A 25,447-nucleotide genomic window follows, 5' to 3' on the forward strand; every position below is an offset into this window, starting at 1 on the left:
TGCTGTTGGAGCCATGTTGGTTCTCCAGAATATTAGAGAGACAAGGTGGGTCAGCAGCTAATATCATTTATTGGACCAACTTCTGTAGGTGAGCGAGACAAGCTTTTGAGCTTACACAGAGCTCTTTTTCAGGTCTGGGAAATGTCAGTGTCACAGCTAAATATAAAGTGGAACAGTTTGTTTAACATAGTAGTTAACACATATTTCAAGGGATCATTCAAGGTGAAGTGGCCTGTTAACATCTCTCCAGTCACGGGGGAGGGAGGGGTTGTAGATGCTTGTAATAAATCCAGTGACTCTATTCAGTCCATGATATTTACTAGCAAAGTTATGAATTTAAACTTCCAGGCTCATCTTTTGAAGGTGTGCAGGTTTCCTTTCAGGATGAGGACTAAGAGGTCGCATATAGAGGGAATGCTTTGTGAAAAAGTTTCATCCAGAGGTGATGTTGTATTTTTGTCTTTTATCATTTTCAGAAGACCCATTGGGAGGCATGTGGCTGCCAGAGCCCTCTTGAGGGGTTGGGAGAGGAGAGGTACCAGGCTCAGTGTAGGGTAGTGACCACTCTGGAGCTTCTGAATAACTTGGATGGTGAGGAGAGTCAGAATACCAGGATTCTCTCTCTGAAGATGGTGAAAGATAAGTGGATGGGAGGTGGGTCTGAGGGGAGCAGGATGAATCTGCTGGGGCAGCACAGGGGTTCAAGCACCCACATCTGAACCCAAATTTCTGGGATCCCATGGATTTTGGTTTGGAACCAGAATAAAAAGTGCCTGGAGAAGTTTGGATTCAGGGATTTGAATCCCTATGTTTTTTCCCTTTCAGATCTGAGGTTTTTGATTTGCCTCTCCTCTGCTGGATCTGAGGAAGTGAGCTGTAGCTCACGAAAGCTTATGCTCTAATAAATTGGTTAGTCTCTAAGGTGCCACAAGTCCTCCTTTTCTTTTTACGAATACAGACTAACACGGCTGTTACTCTGAAATCTGCTGGATAGGTGGCTCCCCCAGCCCTACCCCAGGTAACCGTAATCTGTCCCAAAACATCCCTGTAATTTTCAACAATATAATAGCAAACAAGCTGATAGCAGTGACACTGATTCCTGAACCATTCCTTCCTGGCTACAGCAGTACATAAGATTACACTGGGAGGAGTTTTTCTTCAGCCATTGTGGAGGAGGGGGAAAGCAGGGAGGGGGAAAAGGAGTCATTCTTATGTCTCCTAGCAACAAAAATGCTGTCACCTTGGCTACCAGGCTGAGAAGTGAAAGGCAGAGTGTCAGAGAAGTTCACTTGCATTAGGAGCTGCAGCCAGGCAGGAAGGTGGATAAGAAGCAAACCAGGTACCAAATCTCCTCTGCCCCGTTCCTCTCCCTTCCCCCCCCCGCTGCCCCCCCCCGAAAAAAACTAAATTAGGAAGAGGCTTAGTGGGCATTGTCTGTCTCTCTGTCTCCTTCACACTTTGATGTTTGTTCACTTTTCACAGCAATAAATGTGTGTGAAATTGTTTACTTAAACCCACACATTTGTGGCATTCGAAAAGGAGTAGGTGGGAGGCAGCGTGGAAGGGAAGGGGAAAGAATATGGGGTAGGTGGGGGGGGGGGGGAGAAAGGAGCTTGGCATGGAAGGAAGCAGAGAAGAGACCTGGGGGTGGGAGCAGTGGAAGCTAGAGAGCTTAAGGAAGGAGGTGAGTGGAAGAAAGCTTGGGACAGCTGGAGGGGGATAGAAGAGAGTTTGAGATGAGGTGCAGGGAAAAAGTGAGCTTGAAGTGGGGTAGAAAAGGAAGAGAGCTTGTGTAGCAGGGAGAAGAGATCTTAGTGTGGGCAGCATGGGAGAGGGAGAAGACAACTTGAGGAAGAGACAGGTGGAAGGAGTTTGAAGAGAGCTGTTTCCTTCCAGCTGTTGGGTTGTCTGGAAGGCAGGCATCTATTTTAACACTTTCTCTAGTCTCCTTAATGGAAACTCTGTCCTGAAACTATTTCCCTAATTTTCTGTATGCAGGTAGCTAATACGAGCTCATTTATTTTAAGAAAAATATTGACCTAATCTGTACATTTTAACAAACAAGAAACAATTTGACCAAAGTTTACAATGAAGCCAACACAGACTCCAAGGCTCCTGAGGGTAAGTGAGTGATTTATTGTTGGGGCTCTGTGAAGTATTCACAATGAAATTTGAAAACCTTGAACACAATTGGCACTTTATCATTAAGGATTCTTCACGATCCTTACTGCTGGTTACAGATCAGAGTGTTAAAAGAAGCTCCATGTGGTTAAATATTAATCACACGTTAGCCTCTGTAAAGTATTCCCTCTGAAAAGGTAATATAGCTCAAGCACGCTGTTAAAAGGATATTAATTTTTGGAATGGCTTTTATAGCATGTCAAGAGCTGCCTTAGCAGGAATATTCACTTTCCTACCAACTCCTGGAACTTTAAGGAAGAACAAACTCCTAATAAACTCTATTGTTTGTTCACTTTAAAAACAAACAAACAAACAAACAAAAAACGCCAATAAATTCTGCAGTCTTTAATCAAGTGAAATTCCTGATGACTTCAGTGGAGTTTTGCTTGATTAAGGACCATGGAGTATGGCCCAAAACTATGATTTATCTTGTATATTTGTGTGCTGGAGAATAGTTTATGGAGGTCAATCAGCTTCCTTCTTTTATAAATCCGATTTATAAATGAGCTCTTCACTGGGTGTCAAAAAAGAAGGAATTTGATTGGCTGTATACAGTTGGGACTGTCTCTCTGCTATAGCCACATGGATCAAGAGTCAATAGCCTCTTGCTACAAAATGTATCAAAGAAACATCCTATAGAAATAATAATACATTCTGGAAGTGTAATTATAACTGATAATACGTGCCCTTTTGATGGTGATTTAATGCACTGGCCTTCAAATACAGTGCACTTGAATGTTACATGTTTCTGGTATCACTTACCCATCTGCTGTAGTTGGGTTTTATGGCTCTTTTAAGGGATATAGAGTTGGAAGAATCCAAACAATAGTTGTTGCAGTATGGTACTATAGCTTTCTGTAATCCTTTAATGTTCTTCCTAGCTCCATATGGAATGTTACCTGGGTTTATATATATATATATATATATTTGGGCTGTCAAGTGGTTAAAAAAATTAATCACTATTAATCGCATTGTTAAACAATAATAGAATAACATTTATTTCAATATTTTTGGATGTTTTCTACATTTTCAAATATATTGATTTCAATTACAACACAGAATACAAAGTGTAAAGTGCTCACTTTATATTTATTTTTGATTACAAGTATTTGCACAGTAAAAAAACAAAACAAAAAAGTATTTTTCAATTTGCCAAATACAAGTACTATAGTGCAATCTCTTTATCATGAAAGTTGAACTTACAAATGTAGAATTATGTACAAAAAAACTTGCATTCAAAAATAAAACAATGTAAAATTTTAGAGCCTGCGAGTCCACCATTCTTTGCTGCTAGTTTCGTTTTATATAATTTCCTTGGGCACCTCCTGAACCCTGCACACAGAGAAGAAATTATAAGAGGGGGAAATGTATTGAGAAAATTCCACATGGAATGCCAGAAAGCTGTCTCAGCACATCAGCCCCTCAAGGGGGCTGCTGAGGAAATGTTTCTGTGACTTGCTAAATGTTCTGAAATCCACATTTCAGAGTAGCAGCCGTGTTAGTCTGTGTTCGCAAAAAGAAAAGGAGTACTTGTGGCACCTTAGAGACTAACAAATTTATTTGAGCATAAGCTTTTGTGAGCTACAGCTCACTTCATCGGATGCATTCAACCAACACTGAAATCCTATGGGTTTTAGTGCACATGTGAAGAGCCCATCCCTCTACTCTGTTTTCTGTTCTTCTGTATCCTGGCAGCACAGTGTCCTATGGAGTTGTAAAGTTCTTGATTCCCTGAATTGAAATTGAAATAATTTTTGAACTCTAATTTCCTTCGCCCAGTAAAAGCCCTGTATTTACCTTTTGCATTTCACTCAACTTAGACAAGCATTAGTCAGTTTCACTTTCTGGTATACATTCACTGTTACAATGCTGCAATATTTAGTTGGTTCCAAACCTGCTAGAGCAAACATTCAAAGCAAAACAGGTGTGGTGGCTGACTGGTTCAGGTGCTTGACCAGGATCCTGAAGGGTGTGGGTCTGAGTCTTGTTTGATCTTACAGTGAAATGCTGCTTGCAGTTCACCTAGCTACAAAATGGGTATCTAATGCACAGGGAAGTCAATAGAGGTTGGAAGTCATGCTGGCCATGTCATTTCCTTGTGGTCCTGTTGGCTACACCTAACTGTGTGAGCCATCTGTGTCTTGAGGCAGACTTTGATAAACACTTTAATATTTTTTCTAACATGAGCACTTTGTTGTTGTTGTTTTTAATTAAACCTAAATTTTGGAATATCAGCTTTTGCTCCAGAGTTTTTATCCACCAGTGAAAGATGCTTCCAAAGTCAGGTTTTTCTTTGAAATAGACATATTTCTGCTAAGGCTGTGAAGAGGTCAAAGATGACAGTGCTGCCAGAAAACCTGATTTGCTCTGAGTAAGAATATCCGTTTTCTCTTACGTTAGAACAGTTGCAACATACTATTCTTCAAGTGACTCCATCCTCCATGAATAAAGTCCTTTGTCAAATGGTGCAGTTCAAAATCTTTTTGTAAAACATATTTTTATTCTCTCTAGTCCCAAAATAATTCTGTGTATAATATGAGTTATTCCAAAGGGATACCAGAGTTGCCACCTCTGCCGGCTTCAACCAAAACAGAACCCTCAGAACTGTATCAGGTATGTGTCATCTTTTCTCCCAAATAAAACTTTTAAGTAGAGTACTGGAATGCCTGCAGGCATTGGATATTTTCAGGTTTTAAGCTGATGATGAGGTAAAAGGGCAGGCTAGGCTGCTAATCAGGTTTTAGATTCATCTAACTCTCCCCCTTTCCAAATATTATATAATTATACAAGAGCCTAGTTACCTATGCTAGTTACATTACTGAAAACTCTTTTGAAAAGCTCTCAGCTACCATGGTGATGGGCGAGGTATAAGAAACTGAATAGAATACAGCCTGTGAACTTTCAAAAGAGATTTTAGGGAGTATGAGTGCACTTTAACAGCAGTAGGAATGCCTGTTTCCTTACTGATAAGATTAACCACATCGATCATAAGAAAAACCCACAACAGGAGTTGTAATGTGGTTTTATCATCTATTGTAAATTGGCCAACTGTATCATTATCATTTTTTACTGAAGCTCATGATAGACTGGGGAAGAAAAAATGTTGCATCAGTAACACAAATGGAAGGAAGTTACTTCATGTCTTAATAATCTGCCTTTCCAGAGGTCATATGGTGATGGCCAGCTGAGCAGTCATGTTTAATTGCAGCTCCCAAGGGAATGGAAAGAAAAGAGAGGGAATAGAAGGCAGGATGTCAAGAACCTATTAAAAAAAGCTATTTTAAATTATTAAAAACTTGATGCTAGTAATGATGTCATGCAAAGGGAGGTGAAAAAGCAAATAGCTATGTTTTCATTGCATTATTTTATTAGGTGAGGAAAGGTTAAGCGGGATGAAATGTGAGAAGTGGAATATGCATTTAAAATGGGAGCTATAGAAACCGTGATCTGAAGAACATTCATACTGTATAGGCATGAGCATTTCCTCTCTCTAGGTGTGAAAATATTTTGTAAGGAATCTACTACCTGATCCCATCCCACAGCCTTTATATATATGAGCCTTCCCATTAAAATTGGGACTACAGGACATAAGTTTAACAGAGGGAACAATCTAGGTGTGGTGCTCTGTCCCATCTGGTGGCACTGAGACCACTTAGAGAGAGAGATTAATGATCTGCTCTACAGCCTTAGCTAAGGGTCATATGGCTTTTAGCTCATGCAGTAGAGGCTTATGCACTAAGCTCTAGAGATCCCAAGTTTGATCCCACCCGCCAACCCGGCCTGTTGGTGTTACACAAGCATTTAGGCATAAGTGTTGCAAACATTTCCTCTTCTCTCAGCTGATTAACAGAGTAGATCCCTTTATAGCACTGCTTGAAGAGGGCTTGAAGGGATAGAGAATTGGGGAGGATGAGGAAAAATTCAAAGTTACAAAAATGTAGGAAAAAAAGAGAAGAAATGAAACGGAGATGGCCTAAGATAAAGCCTATTAAATAATTTGTTGATACATGTATTGATTGATAAGGCCCCATTAAAGACATGTGTGTAAGTGTATGCAGGATCAGGCTCTAAGAGTGATACAGGATCAGGAGGATGTTATGAAAGGAAGAGACAGTGTCTCCCCAACCATAAGCGCCAACTCCTTGGGTGCTCTAGGGTTCAAGCACCCATGGGAAAAAAAATAGGGGGTGCTCAGCTCTCACAAGCCACAGCTGTTCAGTGGAGACCGCCAATCAGCTGTTTGGCAGCTGGCGGAGGTGCTCAGGAGAGGGCGCAAAGCAGCGAGTTGCTGGGGGGCTTTGGGGAGGGGCCAGAGTGGGGGCGGGAAGAGGTGGGCTGAGGGCTGGGCCTTGGGAGACGTGCTGGAGCAGGAGCGGGAAGAGGTGGAGAGGATGGAGTGTCAAGGGAGGGGCTGGGGAGACGCAGAGCGAGGGTAGGGCCTCAGGGCAGAGCGGGGGTGGAGCACTCACCGGGAAAAATAAAAATCACCTCTGTCCCCAACTGTCATTCCCGTGAGCCAGATTGGCTTGTTTGCCATATATGCTAGTCAGGCTGTGTGAAGTGACAGATTGTGTCCTCAGAAGGGGGCAGATAGATACAACTACATGATGTCTAATGACAGGTTTCAGAGTAGCAGCCGTCTTAGACTGTATCCGCAAAAAGAAAAGGAGTACTTGTGGCACCTTAGAGATTTATTTGAGCATAAGCTTTTGTGAGCTACAGCTCACTTCATCACTCCGATGAAGTGAGCTGTAGCTCACGAAAGCTTATGCTCAAATAAATTGTTTAGTCTCTAAGGTGCCACAAATCCTCCTTTTCTTTTTGATGTCTAATGTGGCATTTCCTGGCTGCCAGCAAGGGGACTGTTTCTTCCTCTAAGTAAAGCACAGCTTCCGTGTCTGATACAGTAGCTTAGAAGGCCAGTAGTCAATTCTTCAGGGGACACAAGCTGTAGAAGCTTTTTTCTGCTGCCGAAAGCCCAACATTATTTATTTTTTTCCACAACAGTCTACATTTCAGACACATTTTCCAATTATTCAATGAAGTTCCAATAATGACTGAAATAAGTTAAGAACACCATTCGTATTTCAAGAATATTACCATATACAGTCATATAACAAATCAGTTGTTCATTCTAAATTGCCATTGTTAGAATATATTATACATCAAGACAAAGTTGGAATACATGTAAAAGCATCACTATGCTGGCTATAAATCAAACCAATGAGTAAATAAAATATATACTTGATGATGAAAATCAACTAAATGTATTTTTTACATGGGTTATTCTTTAAACTGGAGAAACTAAAGAAAAATATTGGTTATGGTATTTTCATCTCAGGTTTGTGTGACTTTTACCAGTAAAATGATTCCAGAGTATAAACATCATAACTAGTGCTGGTCTGAAAATGGAATTTCTCCCTCACAGGAAATTGCAATATTCCAAAATTTGTTTTCATCGTGAATCAGGACAAGTTGGAATCTCAAAATATTTTGTAGAAGGGAAATTCTGAAATATTTTGATTCAGATATATCAAAAGAGCCTTCTTGAAACATTTTTGATAATGCAAAACATTAGTATATAATATTAAAGATTATAGATATTAAAATAAAAGTTAAAATTCAAAAAATTAAAGGTTGAAATGAAACAAAGTCGGAATGAAACAAAATGATAAAGTAGAAACAAAATTCTCCCTTTTGAATAGTTTCAACATGTTTGCATTGATATTTTCATTGATATTTTGTATATTCATGGAAAACGCTTTGATTTTGACAACTACATTTTCAAATGGAAAATTATTCCATCAAAAAAAATTGACCAATCGTCTGATATGAATGTTGACTTTAAAAATAAACGATTTGTTTTTAGTTTACTGCTCATTTGTGTATTGCATATGATCTTCAGCATGTTGTAAAAAATCAAAATCAAAATAGGTTCATTTCACTAAGTCCACTGAAGTTGCACCAGGATACAATTGAATCCGACTGTTTTAAAAGGAGGGACCAAATGGTTCAGTGGTTTGCTCACCCACTTTCACCTCTACGGCGGTGGTTACTACAGCTTAGGATGGTAACTACCAAAAGTTGACGGCAGTTCAGTGGCCTGCATGAAATTTGTTTAGTGTTTCTCAGCGACAAAACTTCCACATCACAGGAAACACCACTGGAACTGACACTGACCAACTCCCTGGGTGGCTGGTTCAGCAGACTGACCGAGGATCATGTGGTTGTGGAGAGTGATGTGCCCTTGTTTTTTCCTGCTCAAGGATGAGGCTCACTGGCAGGGCAGTGTGGAGAAGCTTGTAGTGCTGCTGCCTGCACTGTTGCTTGTCTATACCTTCATTCTTCAGGCTTGTCAATCTGGAACTTTTCATGAGCGTTATATAAACATACCGATTTTTTAAAATAGCAGTCAGTGCAAATGTGAACTGGTGTCGGTGATGTGGTAGAGCCAAGAGTTTTAGGCTGACTTCAGGCTAAGAAATAGCACTTATTCTTGTGCTAGCTACAGGAAGACACTACTTAGATAGCCCAATGACTTAATGATATTACTATTTTTCAATTTCAGCTTGTCCTTAAGAACAGCTATTATCCTCCTTTGATGCAAAGAGTGTCATGGACTTTGGCCGTTCCATTTAAAGAACAGCGTTATTACCGAAGCCCGAGTGATTCCATAGCTAATAACTACACACTTACTGCACGTGATCTAAAACTGAAAGATCTGCATAAAATGGTTCCCCCTGCAATGGCGAGAGCAACGTTGGGTTCAGTGAAGCAGAGGGCAGTCTCACCACGTATCCATACTTGCATATATTAGCACGTTGTCTAATGGTTCATTTGATCTCTGCATATTTAATTAGCAGTACAAATCTGCAGTCACTGTAATCCTGACCTTCTCTTCTATTAATCTTTCTTGGGTGAAGTTGGATATAAAATGACCAGAGGTTTAGCTCATAGAACTTGAGCAAGAAAGAGACCCATGCCAGATTAGCTAATGGCTCCATGGTTAGGGCACTTATCTCGGATGCCAGAGATCTCACGTTCAGAGACTGGGCCTTGAACCTCTATGTCCTGTATCCTAATCACCAGGCTATTGGTTATTCTGAGGCAGGGTGGTATAATGTTTTATCACAAAAAATTCTGAATGTCTTGTTTTCATTTCAGTGTGGACTGAAACCAAATTTCAAAACTTCAAAATTTTTCACAGACCAGAATTCTTATTTTCCATCAAGTCATCAACAGTAGTCAGTAACAACAGCAGACTGATTCTTTCATAATGTGCAGGGGCAACAGAATCCTTTTATTCACCTAAGATCTCCTTCCAAGTGAAGAGCCTTCTATGGTATGCAAACACAAGGTCACAACAATTTAAAATCCACTTTTTAATTTGTGAACTTTCTTCTGAGGATTCTGGCATCTCATCATAAACCACTGCTATTGGTGAGAGATTGCTATAATGTAGTATGCTAACTTCCCATTACTTACGGTACTTTATTTGTCTAAAGCTGTTGTCTGTTAATCCAGGCCCGTTGCTACCTTTCTTTTCATCTTGGCAAATGTTTGGGAATTTGACAAAAGAGTTTCAGTATCCACTTTTTCTCTTGCACACTACTTAAGTAGGCTCTGTTTTGGTTCACTAAGCCTCTTACCATTGTTTCTTCACCTGTTTTCTTGAATTCACATGCATCCCAAATGAATAAAAGTATGTGAAATGGAAGGCTGTCATAATCAGGGTCTGTTTCCTTGAAGAAAAGGCATTATATGGTGATTGATTATTTATATGTCTGAATAGCCTCTCATAACAGCCTCTTGTCCATAAATTAGTCATATATAGTGAATTTGGTAGAACTTCATATTTTATCGCACTACCTTTAGGTATTACATTGCACTACCTATATGTAAAAGTTAGAAATATAGGTCCTATTTCACGAAAGCATTCCTATTGAGGAAAACACTTAAACATTCACGTCAATGGAACTTAAGCACATGCCTAAGGTTAAGCACACGCTGAATGCTTTCCTAAACCTCAGTTCAGCAAGGTACTTCAGCATGTGTTTAAGGAAGTTGCTGAATCAGGACCCTAGCCCTCTATGTGCAGATTATATTTTTCTGTTATTTCATTGTCTGTTGTAGTTAATATATGTATCTCTGCTTTGCAATAACTTGAAATAACCTTATTACAAATTATTTTCTTGACTGATACTTATAGCTTCAAAAGAATTTGCACCTTCTGAGAAGAGGCTTAAACTTACACAAATAAGTAAATGTGAATCTGATAGGTAATGTACCATAGTTGATCATAAAGACATGGAGTGGTGAAATCAGTCTCAGAATTAGAGCTCTGCAGTTTGACATACTTACGGTATCCTGGTGCTTTAATTTTTCTCTTAGTTTGGATGTAGTTATAATAAAATTTTATGTTTTTTATAAAATCTGTTTGTGAAATTCCTGCCTGAGCAGAGAGGGCCAGCAGAAAGCTTAAGTGGCACTTTTTGCTGGTCCTCTGCAGAGGGATGAATTTCACTTCTAGCATATAAGATGGCACATTTAATGAATTGTGATAATTAATCATTTCCCTGGGGTGTGCATAGATAGATGATATATTCACAGGCAGAGGTCACAAGACAACTAGAAATATGCTTTAATTACACTATCAGTTTTTTTAGAGATACAGTACTTTTGGATAGTGGGAAAATACTGGTTTCTTTTCTCCCAATTCATCTCTATGCCCAGACATTACCTGTTCCCACCTTCCCCTGACTCCCCATCTGATCTGTCTCCCATGTCCTGGGCTCCAGTTGGTTCCCGTTTCTCCCCACCCTTTGCCTATGTTCCCTGTCCCTACAGACTCCCAGTCACAATCTCCTTCCCTGGCTCCTTGTCCCAGTCTTCTTGCCCATTCAGTTCCAGTTTTCCTCGCCACTCCCCTGCTGCTAGCCTCCAGGCCAAGTCTCAGTCTTCCTCATCTGGGACCCCTATACCCAGTCTACTCTATCCATCGTCTCTCTCCCCTCCCCCCACAGATCTTCCCTCTGCATTCAGTACAGGCTCCTGCAAGTGTGTGTGGAGGTTGGGGAGGTCATTGAGAGAAAAAGAGAGATAGACTCCCTGTTCTCAGTTCAGGTGCCTGGACCATCATGGCCATCAGGAGCCCAGAGCTGCAATTGCAAGGAAAGTTCTACTCAGCCCCCGGCTGGAACATGCCCAAGGCGGATGGAGTCTTTGGGGAAGTTATCTTCTAAAATCTAAGAAGTCTACTGCGGATGTGTGAACTGCAATTTTTCAGTGGCTTATAACTTGGCTAAATTTAGGCAGATTTTAATGGGGACAGCAAAAAGGGGACATTTCTGACACAAAGGCCACCCTGTACCACATTTCAAACCCCTGCCCCACGCATGGGACACTAGAGCTGCTCAAAGAAAAGATTACCAGATTGTAACATGAGTTAAAAAACCCACAGAACATATTTTTCTCTAGTCTCATTCTTGGAAATGGCTGAACCACTTTGACTGTAATTATCCATAGGTATTCAACCTCAGGTAGACACCTGGCATGGAAAATTTCAGCCTAAATGGTTAAAGTTTGGCAAAATTATACGCAGCTGAAAATGGATCTGATGTAAAATGTCAGTCAAACTTAATAATAGGTGCTACCAGTTTGCCTATAATAACATTACCCACTTTTGTCATTACAATTATCCGTACATATTTTTATGTTTTGTTTATTTTGATATAAAAATAACTAAAAAGATGCCTAGCCAAGACACTAGGTGCCCCACCACATATTAACAATGCAATTTAAAAGTCTGCAGCATTAAAATAATCAGCCATCCCTCTCTGAATGCCCTATCAAACAGTTGTCTTTTGCAGCATGCCCAGAAGGTTACCAAATTTGGACTAGTTTAGACTGGGGGTTTGTGTATATATACTGTAAGATATATTGCCCATATCTGTAATATATTGGCTAGTTTTCATATTACAATGTTAGGGAATAAGGCAGCATGTATATTGTTTACAATGAAGCAATTTGGTGTATGGCTGTACTACATCTTCATGAATAGTTGAAGTACTGTAGAAAAGGCCATGTTCATCCTCAACATAATGCCACTTTAAAACAGGGCATGAATTTGGCCAGAATGTTGTGAGAATGCATCTCTGGTTGTAAGTATACTAAACTGGTGCCCTTTTGTTTCAGAACCACACCAACCCAACTGTACAGTTTAGATTCACATTCATTATATTCAGATAGACATAGTCCAGAATTAGGCATCATACATTATTCAGACACCCAACCATTGACTCCAGAAGAACAGTTTGTTGTCATGCTTCAACATGAGGAGGAGATACATAAGCAAGAACAGTCACCTTCGGAAAGCGATACAGAGGTATTAACTTTTTTAAATTGAGAAAAGTGATGATAATCATAATCAGGAGTATGAATATGTACAGTTATGCCCACTTAAATTGGGCTTAAATTGGGAAAAGAAGAAAATTTCTATGTACCAGACAAAGCATGTATAAAAACTATATACCACAAACCGTGTTTAAATGTTTCTTTAACCCTAAATCTGCCTCCATGTCCTTCCCAATTGTTTCCTTTTTCTTTGAATAGTTTTTCACACCTCAATCTGTGTTCTCCAAGCCAGTGGGTTGCATCTAAGTGCATCTAACCAAATCCATAACCTCTCATATTGTTGGCTCGCACTTCAGATAGCAGCATTTTACTAAATTTTAGTTGGTCCAGCCCAGGGCAATATATCTAAGCAGATGGAACTACTTTAAAAAATTACATCAGAAATTTGTACTGGTTTAAAAGGAACTCAAGTTTGAAATAACTAAGGCACATGATAGTCCAAGTGCCCTACCCTTGCAAAAAAGGTTGAGGAGATTAAAAAACAAACAAACCTGGAAAGTATTTCATCATAGTCAGTAGTCTGTCTTAAAAGTCAATATAATAAGGATATTTTTATTTTTACAGAGATATTGTTATTACATACATAATGGAATACGGAAAGACATGCTGGTACCCCAGAGTAAAGAAATGAAAGACATGATTTTAAAGCATATTCCAAATCATTTTCTTACCAACCCAAATCTGGAGAAAGTGCTTCATAGTTTAACAGAAGAGATTCAGGATGACTACCACATCAGTCTCATGAAAAACATTGGTAAGGGGGCAAACCTCTCAGTAGTTTTGGCAGATGCAGTGATTTTGCAGTCCAAAAAAAAAGGGCCTCATTTTTCTCTCAGCTCCACATGGCTTACTCCTGTGAGGTCTGTGGAATCACTCTAGATTTCCGTGAAGATACAATCCATGAAAATTTAACTCTAGTTTCATCAAGTATCCTTATTTACTAAGCATCATAAGACTTCAATTAGTATAGAGTCAAATTCGGTAGCCAAGTAGTCTCTGGGCATACCCTTCACATGTAGTTTCCCATTCCTAATGCAGGCTCAAATCATATTAAGAAAGCATAGTTCTGCATAACCTGACAATATCATTCATTGAGACAAATTCATCTCTTACATGGCTCCACTGAATTCCAGTGCTGTTACACCAGGATCCATAAATGTCATGAGTTAAAGGTTTTCATTTAAATCATTACAGGATTAATGAGAATGGAACATATGGAACTGAAATAGGAAATAATTATAGGGTTAAGGTGCTTTTATGTTTGGGCATGTTCAACAAATAGGATAAGAAAATGAAAGAGCTAATACAGAAGATCAGAAGTATTGAAATTCACTAATGTTCAGTTACAGGAGATTGAGTATGAGGGAAATGATTCTGATAAAACAATGACCTCTCAAGAGTAGCTTTCTCTTCCCTTCTCTTCTTTTTTTCCCAGTAGATTCATTATAATTCTCTAGCTGGACTTTGGTTGGTAGCCCCAGGAACCAACAGCCTTCTTGCTCTTTTCCAAATGTAGCTGATGAGTGGGGATCAGTTCAAAATATTCAACTGGAATTTCCACCTGGGCTTTCCTTACATTCTATATTTTGCTAATGTTAATTGCTATGTTATTTGAATAAGTTACATTGTAAGTTCTCCAGGACAGAGACCTTCCCATCTTTCAGATATATATGTCACTAAAGTACCATGTTTACTTATGTTTCTTTTCCGATCTCTATGATGGCCAGCATATCCCAATTTAAGGGCTTGTCAGATGAGAATATTATAGCAATACAACTTTAAACCACTATAGTTTTACCAGTATAACTCCTGGAGTGGACAAATTTATTCAGGAATAACAATGCCTTTCTCTGGTTTAGTTTATATGACTTTGGTGGTGGTTAAAGCTAAACCAAAAAAAAAAAAAGTCAGTCTTATTCCAGAATAAGAGGATACTGGTACAATTAAACCAGTATAACTGGAAAAATCTCCCATGTGGACAAGACTTCACACATTTTCTGTACTCCTAAAGGTACTGACCCAGTCGCTTACTCCCTTCAAACAGGTCTGGGAGCCGAACTGACAGTAGAGCATTTGCTCCCCTGTCACAGATCTAGTTCTGGCACAGAAATGCTGGTGTTGTGCCAGGGCTGAAATACCTTTTATGAGATAGGCATGCACACACCTTCTTATGAGCTACTAAGAGGCTGGTTGGGAAGGAGGTTGCCCCTTATATCTGTGTAGGAATCGAAACCAGATTGTCATGTGCACTCAGAACTTAGATAAATCGAAATAAGTACTTATCCCTTTCTTTGCTCCCTCACGGAAGAGCTGTGAGAACCTGCTTTACTAACTAATAGATCAAGCAGTGCGAGCGGCATAGCTGGTCTGCATATGGTGCAGCAGAAATGACTCCGCAGTTTGGAATATTGGCATGATGGGTGTTCCCCAGTATGGAGCACCTAGTAATTGAAAGATGTCTTTCTAGGGAGAAAATCCATTTTAAAAGGGGAAATGGGGCAACTTAATCACTTTGATTTATCTGAGCCTCAGGACATGGATGCCAAGGGCTGCAGTAGGGGAACTGAAAGAAAGTATTTGAGGCTATGGCTACATTAGAGAGCTTACAGTGGCACGGCTGCATTGGTGCAGCTCTGTAAGTTCTCTATTGTAGCCACTCTAAGATGACGGGAGAGAGCTCTCCCATCAACTTCAGTAATTCACTCCCAATGAGTGGCACCAGCGATGTCTATGGGAGAAGCTCTCCCGCCATCATAGCGCTGTCCACATCGATGCTTAGGTCAGTGTAACTTATGTCACTCAGCGGAGTGGCTTATTCACACCTCTGAGCAACATAAGTTATACCGACATAAGTGGTAGTATAGATGCAGCTTGAGTTACAGAGTGCAGCCAAACTGCTCCCTGTTCAGGGGAACTGGGAGAATGAAGATCTAATTTGAAAGCTTTTGAACCGAGTTGTAAATTTATATGGTTGTAAATCAAGCCAGGTCTATACTAAAAAGTGAAGTTGACTCTGCTATGGCACTCAGGGGTGTGAAGAATCCACACCATTGAGCAACGTAGTTCAGCTGACCTAACCCAGTTCTCCTGTCGATCTAGCGACTGCCTCTTAGGGAGGTGGATTCACTACAGTGACAGGGGAACCCCTCCCATGGCTGTGGTGAGTGTCTGCACCGAAGTGCTACAGCAGCACAGCTTCAGCATTGCAGCTGCGCCATTGTAACTGTTTAACTGTTGACATAACCTCAGAAGTAACTCCACTGAAGTCTAAAATTGATGTGATAATCAGACTTCGATGCTGGATTGCAGGAGGATTCAGTGATCTGTAACAATTAGTGTAGACTCCATTTCAACAGCCGATGGGCACTGTATCTTAGTGTCGTTGTGTATATTATGATGTTGTTGATCTGGCCGGAGGTGAGGGGGTTAGCACGAAGTTCAGTCCTGTCTGTGTGACTGGAGTTGGTACTTGCATTGTCTCAATAAATCTCTGATTCTCTAAGCAAGTATTACAAATGGTGGCTTCAAGATGGCAAAAGAAGAAATTTACTGATCATGCAGAGCAGACTGGAATCTGAGTACTTGACAGACTTTGAGATGTCGCTCTCTGTGAATGAGTGGACTGAGGAGGGAGCAGCATAGTACCTAGCAGTGTTTTTGGATGGTGGTGCTGGTAAAATACTTTGGCAGCTTCCCAGTGCAGATCTTATAGACATTCATACAATCAGTTATACAACCACTGCGAAGGGGGATTGGCCCTTTTTTGAAATATAGCAAGGAATGGCAAACCAGGAGGACGCTGGAAGGGGAACCCCTACATAGTTATATGTGTGCGCTAAGAAGACTGTTTGATAGGGCTTTTTCTGCATCTGGGAGATGGCTCGAGTGAAGTGGAACCTACTGCACCTCATCTGGAACTGGCATTGCAGAAGGGCATATGCCCAGTGGCAAGCTATGGGAGGATCATATGTGAAAAGTCAGTTTATAAATGGTTGAACAGGGAAATTTCATAACCTGTCAGTGAAGGAGGATAACATACTGGATAAACCTATGGACCAGATTATATACAGAGTTCAAAATCTGGAAGAAGAAATTGGTGTTTCCTTGCAATTGGTGTTTCCTTGAAGGTATCGGATGTTAATTTCCAGCCTAGTGGGGACATCTTTATACTAGATGCAGCACTTCAAGAAATGATTGATAGCTAAATGGCTAAAAAATTGGAGGACATCCAAATGCAAGCTATTCACAGGTGTCCCATGGGTCAGAAGAGACAGACTGTTTCCCAACTGGTTTCAGGCCAGGTGACATTTGCAGGCATTGTGAAAGCAAAGGCCACAGGAGATGGAATTGCCTAAGCAGAGGGAAGCCACAAGAAGGGAAACAAAAAGTTAAGGATGCAGTAGGACCAGCAACTATTAGAATGGTCCATCTGAAGAGTTGCCCAGATACCTGTTACTATATATCTGGAGACATCACCGGCTGGAAAATCACAATGCTGTTGGACTCAGGGTCTGTAATAAATCTGATCCGTGGTGAACAGCCGGTGCTGAAATGGAAGAAAATTTATATTTCAGGAGTTGAATTGGTGTCTGTTAATCACCAGCCACTGCAAACAGGAGAAACCCAGCTCACGCTGAACTTGGGTCTGCATACTAAGTAGACTTTTGTTGTGGTCACCAGTATTTCTAGGACTGTTATATTGGGAGTAGATTTAACCTGAGGGCATCATGGGAACTTTTGGGGTGTTAATAGAACACACTTGTCCCTGGACAATATTCAGATGTCCCTGCTGAATGTGGAGCAACTCTTGAGGCCTTAGAGATGTCTCTACCATGCCTATAGTCACAGGACAGAGACGCCAAACAGAGTTGTGGTGAAGTCAGGTCATCATGCAATAATACCCACTGCTTCAGTGTAGGAGCATTTGAAGCTACCCATTGCCAGTCATGATTGTTGTTTAGCAGACTTTGGTTTCCAGCTGCACCAAATGCAAGAGCACCAAGAGCAATTAATCTGACTGACCAGGAAGTGCAGCTAGTGAAAAAGAAGTTGATGAAGACAGTGACGTAGCTGGTGTCTCAAAGCCTCTCACAGGGACAGAGATCAAGACCTGTGAAGTAGCCCAGTCAGGCAAAGAGCTAGGCGTTGTCTTGACAGAAGCAGCTGTGGAAGGGAATGAAAGAAACTGATTAGAACAGCTGATCTGATGATATGCTAGTGGTTCTCTAGGAATAATGAAGAACTTGGGAGATACTATTGCGGGCAATATCAGATTGTGTTTAAGCCAAGGAGATCTTCTGTGAGGCAGCCCCCATGTCAGATTCTCTTGGTATATGAGGTTGCTGTGAAAAAGATGCTGTTTCAATTCCTCAAAGTGCTTTTCAGGATCCTGAATGCACCAGGGATGTGTCAAAGGGTATTAAATCAACTAACCCACATTCTGAGAACTGAACACATCCTCAATATTTAGATGACTTCATTTGTTTCCATAAAACATGGGATGAACATCTGGGAGGAGTGGAAAGGATTCTCAAGCTTTTTAAGGAGTCAGGATTTAAACGTGTGGGAAATAAATATCAGTTTGCAAGGAATCACATCACCTTCCTAGGACATGTAGTCAGTGAGAATGGGTTGGAGCCCCAACCTCAGAAACTGAACCTTATAAAGGACTGGAAAGTTCCTGCAAACCTGGAGGAGATACAGCAGTTTGTAGGCCTCTGCAGATTCTATGGGAGATTTGTAAAAAAATTCACAGCTCAGGCAGCAGCATTACATCAGCTATGTGACAACAACTTTTTCTGGATGGAGGAATGCCAATAAGTCTTTGAGTCACTGAAGGAAGGACTTCTAATCCATGCTGTGCTTAAATTCCCAGATCCATCTCATCCATTCACAGTATCCTGTGATGCCTCAAAGGTTGCTGTTGGACTTGCTTGTGAACAAATTGACAAGTTTGGTAGGTGTAGACTGGTGGCCTGTAGAGGTCGCAAGATAAATGAGCGGGAAACCAAGTATTCAGCTGTGGAACTGGAGTGTCTGGCTATTGTGTAGGCCCTCAAGGCCTATCACCCCTCTTTAGTAGGTACGGAATGCACAATGTACACAGACCACGGTGCCCCCTTACAAAGCACATCCCAGAAGGATGCCTGTGGAGATGGATTCACAAACTGTCAAGAGGTAGTCTGTGGAAGAGCTAAGAACAGAATCCAGATCATCTGAGTCCCAGGCCTAGGGCCTTACCCACCAGAGGACCATCGCTCTTCTCTTAGTTTGCTGACATAGTTAGTTAATAATGGTCTCAGATAAAATTTTATTACCGTGTTATGTTAATTTAATTTTAAATACACGTAAGAGTAACAAAATTATATTGTGTAATGACAGATGTTTGGTCTGGCACCAGTGTGCAGTAATGTATATGTGTGGTTTTTAGCAATGCATTCAGTCTTATAATCATTTATATGATTTGTTGTAGTTGATTACATCTTGATGGATCCAGCTGAGAGAGAGAGACTCTTTATTGGAAATATCCCACGTGCTTTTCCTCAGAGAGTGATTCGTGCACCAGTCCCATGGCATAGCATTTACCAAGAAATAAAAAGCTGGAACGAAAACCATCTGTTCATAGTGAATCCAATGATGCTTATATTACAACACCTCTGGTTTACCGAGTAAGATGTCTTGCTTACTGTCTATTGGTTAGAGTAATTATTTGTATCATGATTTATTTTAATGATTTTTTAGTTCTTGCATTGCTGTGTCATCTGGACACAAGACATTACATTAAAAGCAAGAAACACTGAATCAGCAAGAAACTTATTGTTTCTTCTCATAGTAGGACACCATTTGAGACCCAAGGTACATGCTTGGATGGTTAATCCTTCGTGCTGCTGGGGTTGCTGCAACTACACTTCTCTTTTTAGCATGCTAGCTCGATCAGTCCCTATGGTAAAACACTCCACCCTCAACTTAGAACTCCTAGTCAAGATTTTCAAGTGTCTACTGATTTTTGGTGCTTCCATTTTGGGTTCTCAACTTGACACCTGAACAGGGCCTGATTTGCAGAGAGTGGGCACTCTGCTCTTCTGAAAATCAGACCCCTTTAAGATGTCTCAGGTTGGTGATGCAAAATCACTAGCCACTTTTGAAAATCATGGGCGCCCGTGTGGGGTTATGTCAGATTTGTACGCTATTTCGGCTTTGTTATTTGTATTTAAGTAACATTGCATTCTGTGGTCAGGAATCTAACCTGTTAATTTGTGACTTACTGAACATTGCAAGCTGGGACATGTATCATATTAGGCACTGAACCTCAGTGTGTAAAAGCTGACCAGATTTTGAATTTTTCTTCCTGCAGTTTAGCCAATATGAACACTTATATCTACTTCTGTTAGTGAGCATAGTAAGAGAAGAAACTCTGTCACTCTGCATGTTCATCTTTGGCTGAGTGGAATAATGAATCTGACAAAGAAATGAACCAAATCGTTTTAGGAAAAAGCTATTGTGATATGAAAAAGGCAAATACAAAATGAAATTCACTCAGCCCTGAAAGTTTGCTGATAGTAAAAATGAATCAGAAACATGTAGGGCAACTTATGAAAGAAACAAGTTGTATCAGTGAAAAAGAGTATTCACGTTTTTAACTCCTCATAAGAGCCTCCTGATTATATCCCATTAATTTTACTTTCAATTAAATTAATCACAGCTATCTGAGTTATGTTTTATTTTCCAAAGGTTTAGTGACCTAAGGTTTGTTCGTACAAAAGAAATGCTGTCAGGTGACCTGCCACTGCTGCCCAGTGAATTTGAAGATTTAGTTCGAAGACATTGTATGGAAGCACATGACATTCTTCAGAACAAGTCAGTACTGTATATAAGAACACTAGATGAATAGAATAGTCTTAGAGTGGATATGTACAGGTAACTGCAGTGGGGGAACGCACAAAAATGTGCATCTTCATTTGTTCCTACAAAACTCAATGTTTGCATGTGCAATTATGTAAGTGCTAAGTATTACCGCTGACCCATATCCTTCTGTCTTCATGAAAACAAAATTGTGATTTTTTTTTAATGAAACACCCCAGGAAAACTATGGTAATTTTGCTAGAGTAAGGACTGCATTATGTGGCAGATTATATTATTATATTATCAATAATTATATTATTATATTATTATCACTAGCTGCATGCACAAAAGAATAGTTCGATGCACAATTTACTGGGTTTTTACTTATCCAAAAGGTATGCTCAATGATCAATGGCTCCATGTCTAGTTGGCAGCCGGTATCAAGTGGAGTGCCCTGAGGGTTGGTCCTGGGGCCGGTTTTGTTCAATATCTTTATTAATGATCTGGAGGATGGCGTGGATTGTACCCTCATCAGGTTTGCAGATGACACTAAACAGGGAGGAGTGGTAAATACACTGGAGGGTAGGGGTAGGATACAGAGGGACCTAGACAATTTAAAGGATTGGGCCAAAAGAAGTCTGATGAGGTTCAACAAGGACAAGTGCAGAGTCCTGCACTTAGGACGGAAGAATCCCATGCACCGCTACAGACTAGGGACCGAATGGCTCGGCAGCAGTTCTGCAGAAAAGGACCTAGGGGTTACCGTGAATGAGAAGCTGGATATGAGTCAACAGTGTGCCCTTGTTGCCAAGAAGGCTAACAGCATTTTGGGCTTTATAAGTAGGAGCATTGCCAGCAGATCGAGAGATGTGATCATTCCCCTCTATTCGGCATTGGTGATGCCTCATCTGGAGTACTGTGTCCAGTTTTGGGCCCCACAGTACAAGAAGGATGTGGAAAAATTGGAAGGAGTCCAGCAGAGGGCAACAAAAATGATTAGGGGGCTGGAGCACATAACTTTTGAGGAGAGGCTGAAGGAACTGGGATTATTTAGTCTGCAGAAGAGAAGAATGAGGGGGGATTTGATAGCTGCTTTCAACTACCTGAAAGGGGGTTCCAAAGAGGATGGATCTTGACTGTTCTCAGTGGTAGCAGATGACAGAACAAGGAGTTCTCAAGTTTCAGTGGGGGAGGTTTAGATTGGATATTAGGAACAACTTTTTCACTAGGAGGGTGGTGAAGCACTGGAATGGGTTACCTAGGGAGGTGGTGGAATCTCCTTCCTTAGAGGTTTTTAAGGTCAGGCTTGAAAAAGCCCTGGCTGAGATGATTTATTTGAGGATTGATCCTGCTTTGAGCGGCGGGGTTGGACTAGGTGACCTCCTGAGGTCCCTTCCAACCCTGATATTCTATGATTCTGTGCGTGCATACTTGCAACTGTGCCCACATTTGAAAAATTGACCCTAAAATCCAGAATGAAGCCTTGTACATTATCATATTTGTATTAGTTTTGATATTAGCAGTGTTTACAAACTGTTGCTGTTCTGGTTGATCATCCTAAGCTAAACTTGATAGGCCAAACTGTGTAGTCAAGGAGGGAGCACTGCAGAATTTTTTCTTGTAAAACTCATGTGCTGTTATCAGAGTATAATATATAAAATATTTAATTTTTAAGACAGTTGAAATCCTGCCCCCATTGGCTTCAGAGGGACCAGATTTCAGATGCAAAGTCCATGATACAGAATTTAGTTGCAGAATAATGATCCCCAGTTGCTACATAATGGCCCAATCCTGATCTCAGTGAAATGCATCAATGAATGGCTTAATTCCCATTGACTTCAGTGGTTCACAGTTAGTCCCTAAAGGTCTGATCCAAAGCCTGTGTCATCAGTGGAATTCCTCCCATGGGCTTCAGCGGGTTTTGGATCAGGCCCTACGTCCTGTGGCATTTGCTATATGGAAAATGTTGAGACAGAGCCAAGGCATTTATCTTTCAGGCAAGTGACATTGATTGTGTGGCAAGGTTCTCTTCCTAAGCCTGTTATGTTTTAAACCTGTAGTACTGTAAGCTTTCACAAACTAACCTAGAGAAAGGACACCATCTGACTGATGAAAGTTTCCAAGCTTTAGGAATGTGGGGCATCCATCCTCACAGGATTTGTTGGCTACATCAGTCTTTTCTAGAGCTTTTCATCTAGGAATGTGCTGTTTTTTTTAAAAGCAGGCTAATAATCTTATTTACTTCAATCCATTCAGAATGAATTAAAGAAATAAATCTTGGAGGCCTTGGGATCTTCAGATGTCTCCTCTGAGCTTCAGAACTTTTTTCTGAAACTGGTAGCATTAGCCTAAGCCATTTGGCCTCCCCTATGTGAAGCATTTGAAATCAGCGGGGCTTGGACTGAAAGCAAGAATGGATGTTTGGTTTAATTCTGCTTAAAGAGGAGTTTGAACGCAGAGCTAGATGTGAATAGGATAGAAATGTCTTTATTCGAAAACTGCTTATTTCTATCTTCAGTTCTCTACAAATCCTGCTTGAGTCCTGTACTTTTCAAAAAGTTCACAGGAAAGATATTGAGCAGCTCAGGCTCATCGACGTGGTACTCCACAGGTCCCAGAGCCTCCAGTGTTTGAGGTTTTTAAATTCATTTTAAATTATTAAAAATCATAGAGGGTCTGGGCAGCTTATTAAAAACAAGTGTTAAACTTGGATGACCCGGACCACGCCCACAGGACCACCATGTTCAGCACTGGTAAAGCTCCAGATCCAGCACAGCACTTGAGCGGGTGCCTAACTTTAACTTCATGTGCAACCCCCTGAAATTTGAATCAAGACCCAAGGGAAGAGGTAGAGGGACCTGAGTCTTGATACCTCTTGTCAAACACTGGAGCAAATTCAGCTGAAGACAGAGCCTTATCCTGCCTCTTCTTTCTCACATTCTCTTCCCTTTCTATCTGTCTTCCTTCCCCTTGGTTCTGTCTCTTTCATTCCTTAGCTCCCTATTCATCTCCCTTTCAGACTGACTCCTCTGTTCCTATTCCACTGCAGTCGCCCCAAAAAGTCCTCCCATCCCTTGGGATGTGTCATGTCACAGACACCTGTATCAGCTCCCCCACCTCCACTGAGGCTCCAAGCATAGGCCAGTGGAATTGGTGTCAAAAGCCATTTCACACAGGGCTGCCATGAATTTGCCATTGTGGTTTTTATGAGTTTAAATTCTAAAATTTAACTCTAAAAATAATATCATATTTATAAAAATCCAGCTGAGGGGATTGAAAACTGTATCACACTGAAAATTGTCATGCTAGACCAAACTCTACTTATCTGGTTTTGTGTTGATAGACTAGCACTGTGGAACACCCCCCCCCCCACACACACACACACCGCCACCAAAGTAGGCATCCCCAACTCAAGCAATCAATATCTTCAAGGTTTTTGGTCCAGCTTTGTTTGACCTTCAATTAAAGACCAGTCTCTTCTAGACAGCTGAGTTTTGCTGGTTCCTTGGGTGACTGCTTAGTGCAGGTTTCATTACATACAGCACATTAAGTCTATAGGGTTTTTAAATGTTCTGTGCTTTTTGTTTTATTGTAGGTGGATCCCAACTTGTGCATCCCTCTTTATTGATCAGAAGGAGATGTGGCTTCATTTGGCACCCCAGAGTGACTATGATTCCCCTAAGCAAATTGAAGAGTATTTTGCTTCTGTTGCAAATCTCATGTCATTACAGCTACGCGAGATGGTTATTAACTCTTTGGAAGACCTCCTGGCATTTTTTATGATATACAAGGTATATGGAATGAAATGGGTTGCTGTTGTTTCTTTTCATTGTGATGTAGAAATAGGAATCTATACATTCCTCAAATCAAATACCTTTTCAGGGGTAAATGCCCAGGATTCCTCCTGCCTTCCAAACTTATGGCCTGATTCTGTAAAGCCATGCTGGTATTCAGTAGGACTTCTTGTGTGATCAAGAACAATTCACTTGTGTAAGAGTTTGCAGGATCAGGACCATAATTAGCAAGTTCTAAAAGTTTTCAGCTATTGATGTGCATTGCTGTAGTTTTGCTGTTTAGATAGGCTCTGATCTAGCAAAGTACTTTAGCACATGTTTGACTTTAAACATGTAAGTAGTCCAATTGAAGTCAAAAGTGCTTCAGTGCTTTGCTGATTCTGTCCCATAAAATCATATGTGTGTACAGGCAATAACTACTTATTAATATATGTGGTGCTATGACTCCAGCATATGAGTGCCTATCATTTCTTCCCTTCAGTAACATGGTTGTGTCAGTAGTTAAGTATCACCCAGGATCTGCTATAATCAGCTACGTAAAATATTTGTAAATAGCACAGATTTGGCTGGATTATGGCAAACAGCCACAGAAGCATATTGACAAAGTGTGGAGCTGCACCCGCCTTGTACTAAGGTTTGCATTTGGATGACGATGATTTATGATTTGTACTGCAGTAGCTCCTAGATGAGGCCCCCAGACATTGTGCCAGGTGCTGTGCAAACAATTGGGATGCAAACAAAATAATTAAAAGCTAAATAATTAAAAATGATCATCACTCATTAGGGGTTTGATTCTGTGAGGTGATCAGGGCTCTACTTCCATTGAATCAGTGAGGACTGTGCGGGTCAGTACCTTGAGAGATCAGGCTCTAGATCAGGATGAAGATACTGGTGGTGCAGTGTATTAAAAAGATCTCAGTTTATGTATGGGATTTTAAGTCATTTTTGAATGACTTTTGAGTTGTGCATGTTATACTTAATTAGTTCAGCATTTATTGTTTTTGTGCTTTTTTCCCTTGAGGATGGGAATGACTTTGGAGAACCATATCAAGAAATGCAGTTCTTTGTCCCTCAAATACTAATAATGAAACTCAATGTGGAGGAACCCAAAATTGTGTTTCAGCCACTTTGGAAAGATTGTTGGAATTTAATCTACTACTGTTTCATGGAGATCCTGCGGAGTTCGGAGGGACTTCTGAAGGTATAGGGTAAAAGAA

General features: G+C 40.6%; 1 protein-coding gene across 1 annotated transcript in view; it reads left to right on the plus strand.

The window, feature by feature from the left end:
• Positions 1-1,228: 1,228 nt before the first annotated feature.
• Positions 1,229-25,447, plus strand: part of DNAH3 (dynein axonemal heavy chain 3) — a 109,601-nt gene continuing 85,382 nt past the window's right edge. The window contains exons 1-11 of the mRNA XM_084640998.1: positions 1,229-1,339; positions 1,999-2,121; positions 4,693-4,794; positions 8,750-8,975; positions 10,391-10,460; positions 12,376-12,565; positions 13,159-13,348; positions 19,067-19,262; positions 20,326-20,451; positions 24,032-24,227; positions 25,252-25,431. Coding sequence (XP_084497124.1) covers positions 2,089-2,121; positions 4,693-4,794; positions 8,750-8,975; positions 10,391-10,460; positions 12,376-12,565; positions 13,159-13,348; positions 19,067-19,262; positions 20,326-20,451; positions 24,032-24,227; positions 25,252-25,431 — 1,509 coding nt within the window. The 5' untranslated portion in view covers positions 1,229-1,339; positions 1,999-2,088. The remainder of the gene's footprint in view (positions 1,340-1,998; positions 2,122-4,692; positions 4,795-8,749; positions 8,976-10,390; positions 10,461-12,375; positions 12,566-13,158; positions 13,349-19,066; positions 19,263-20,325; positions 20,452-24,031; positions 24,228-25,251; positions 25,432-25,447) is intronic.

This window comes from Lepidochelys olivacea (genome assembly GCF_965140295.1).
Source record: "Lepidochelys olivacea isolate rLepOli2 genome assembly, chromosome: 10".
Classification (NCBI taxonomy): domain Eukaryota; kingdom Metazoa; phylum Chordata; order Testudines; family Cheloniidae; genus Lepidochelys; species Lepidochelys olivacea.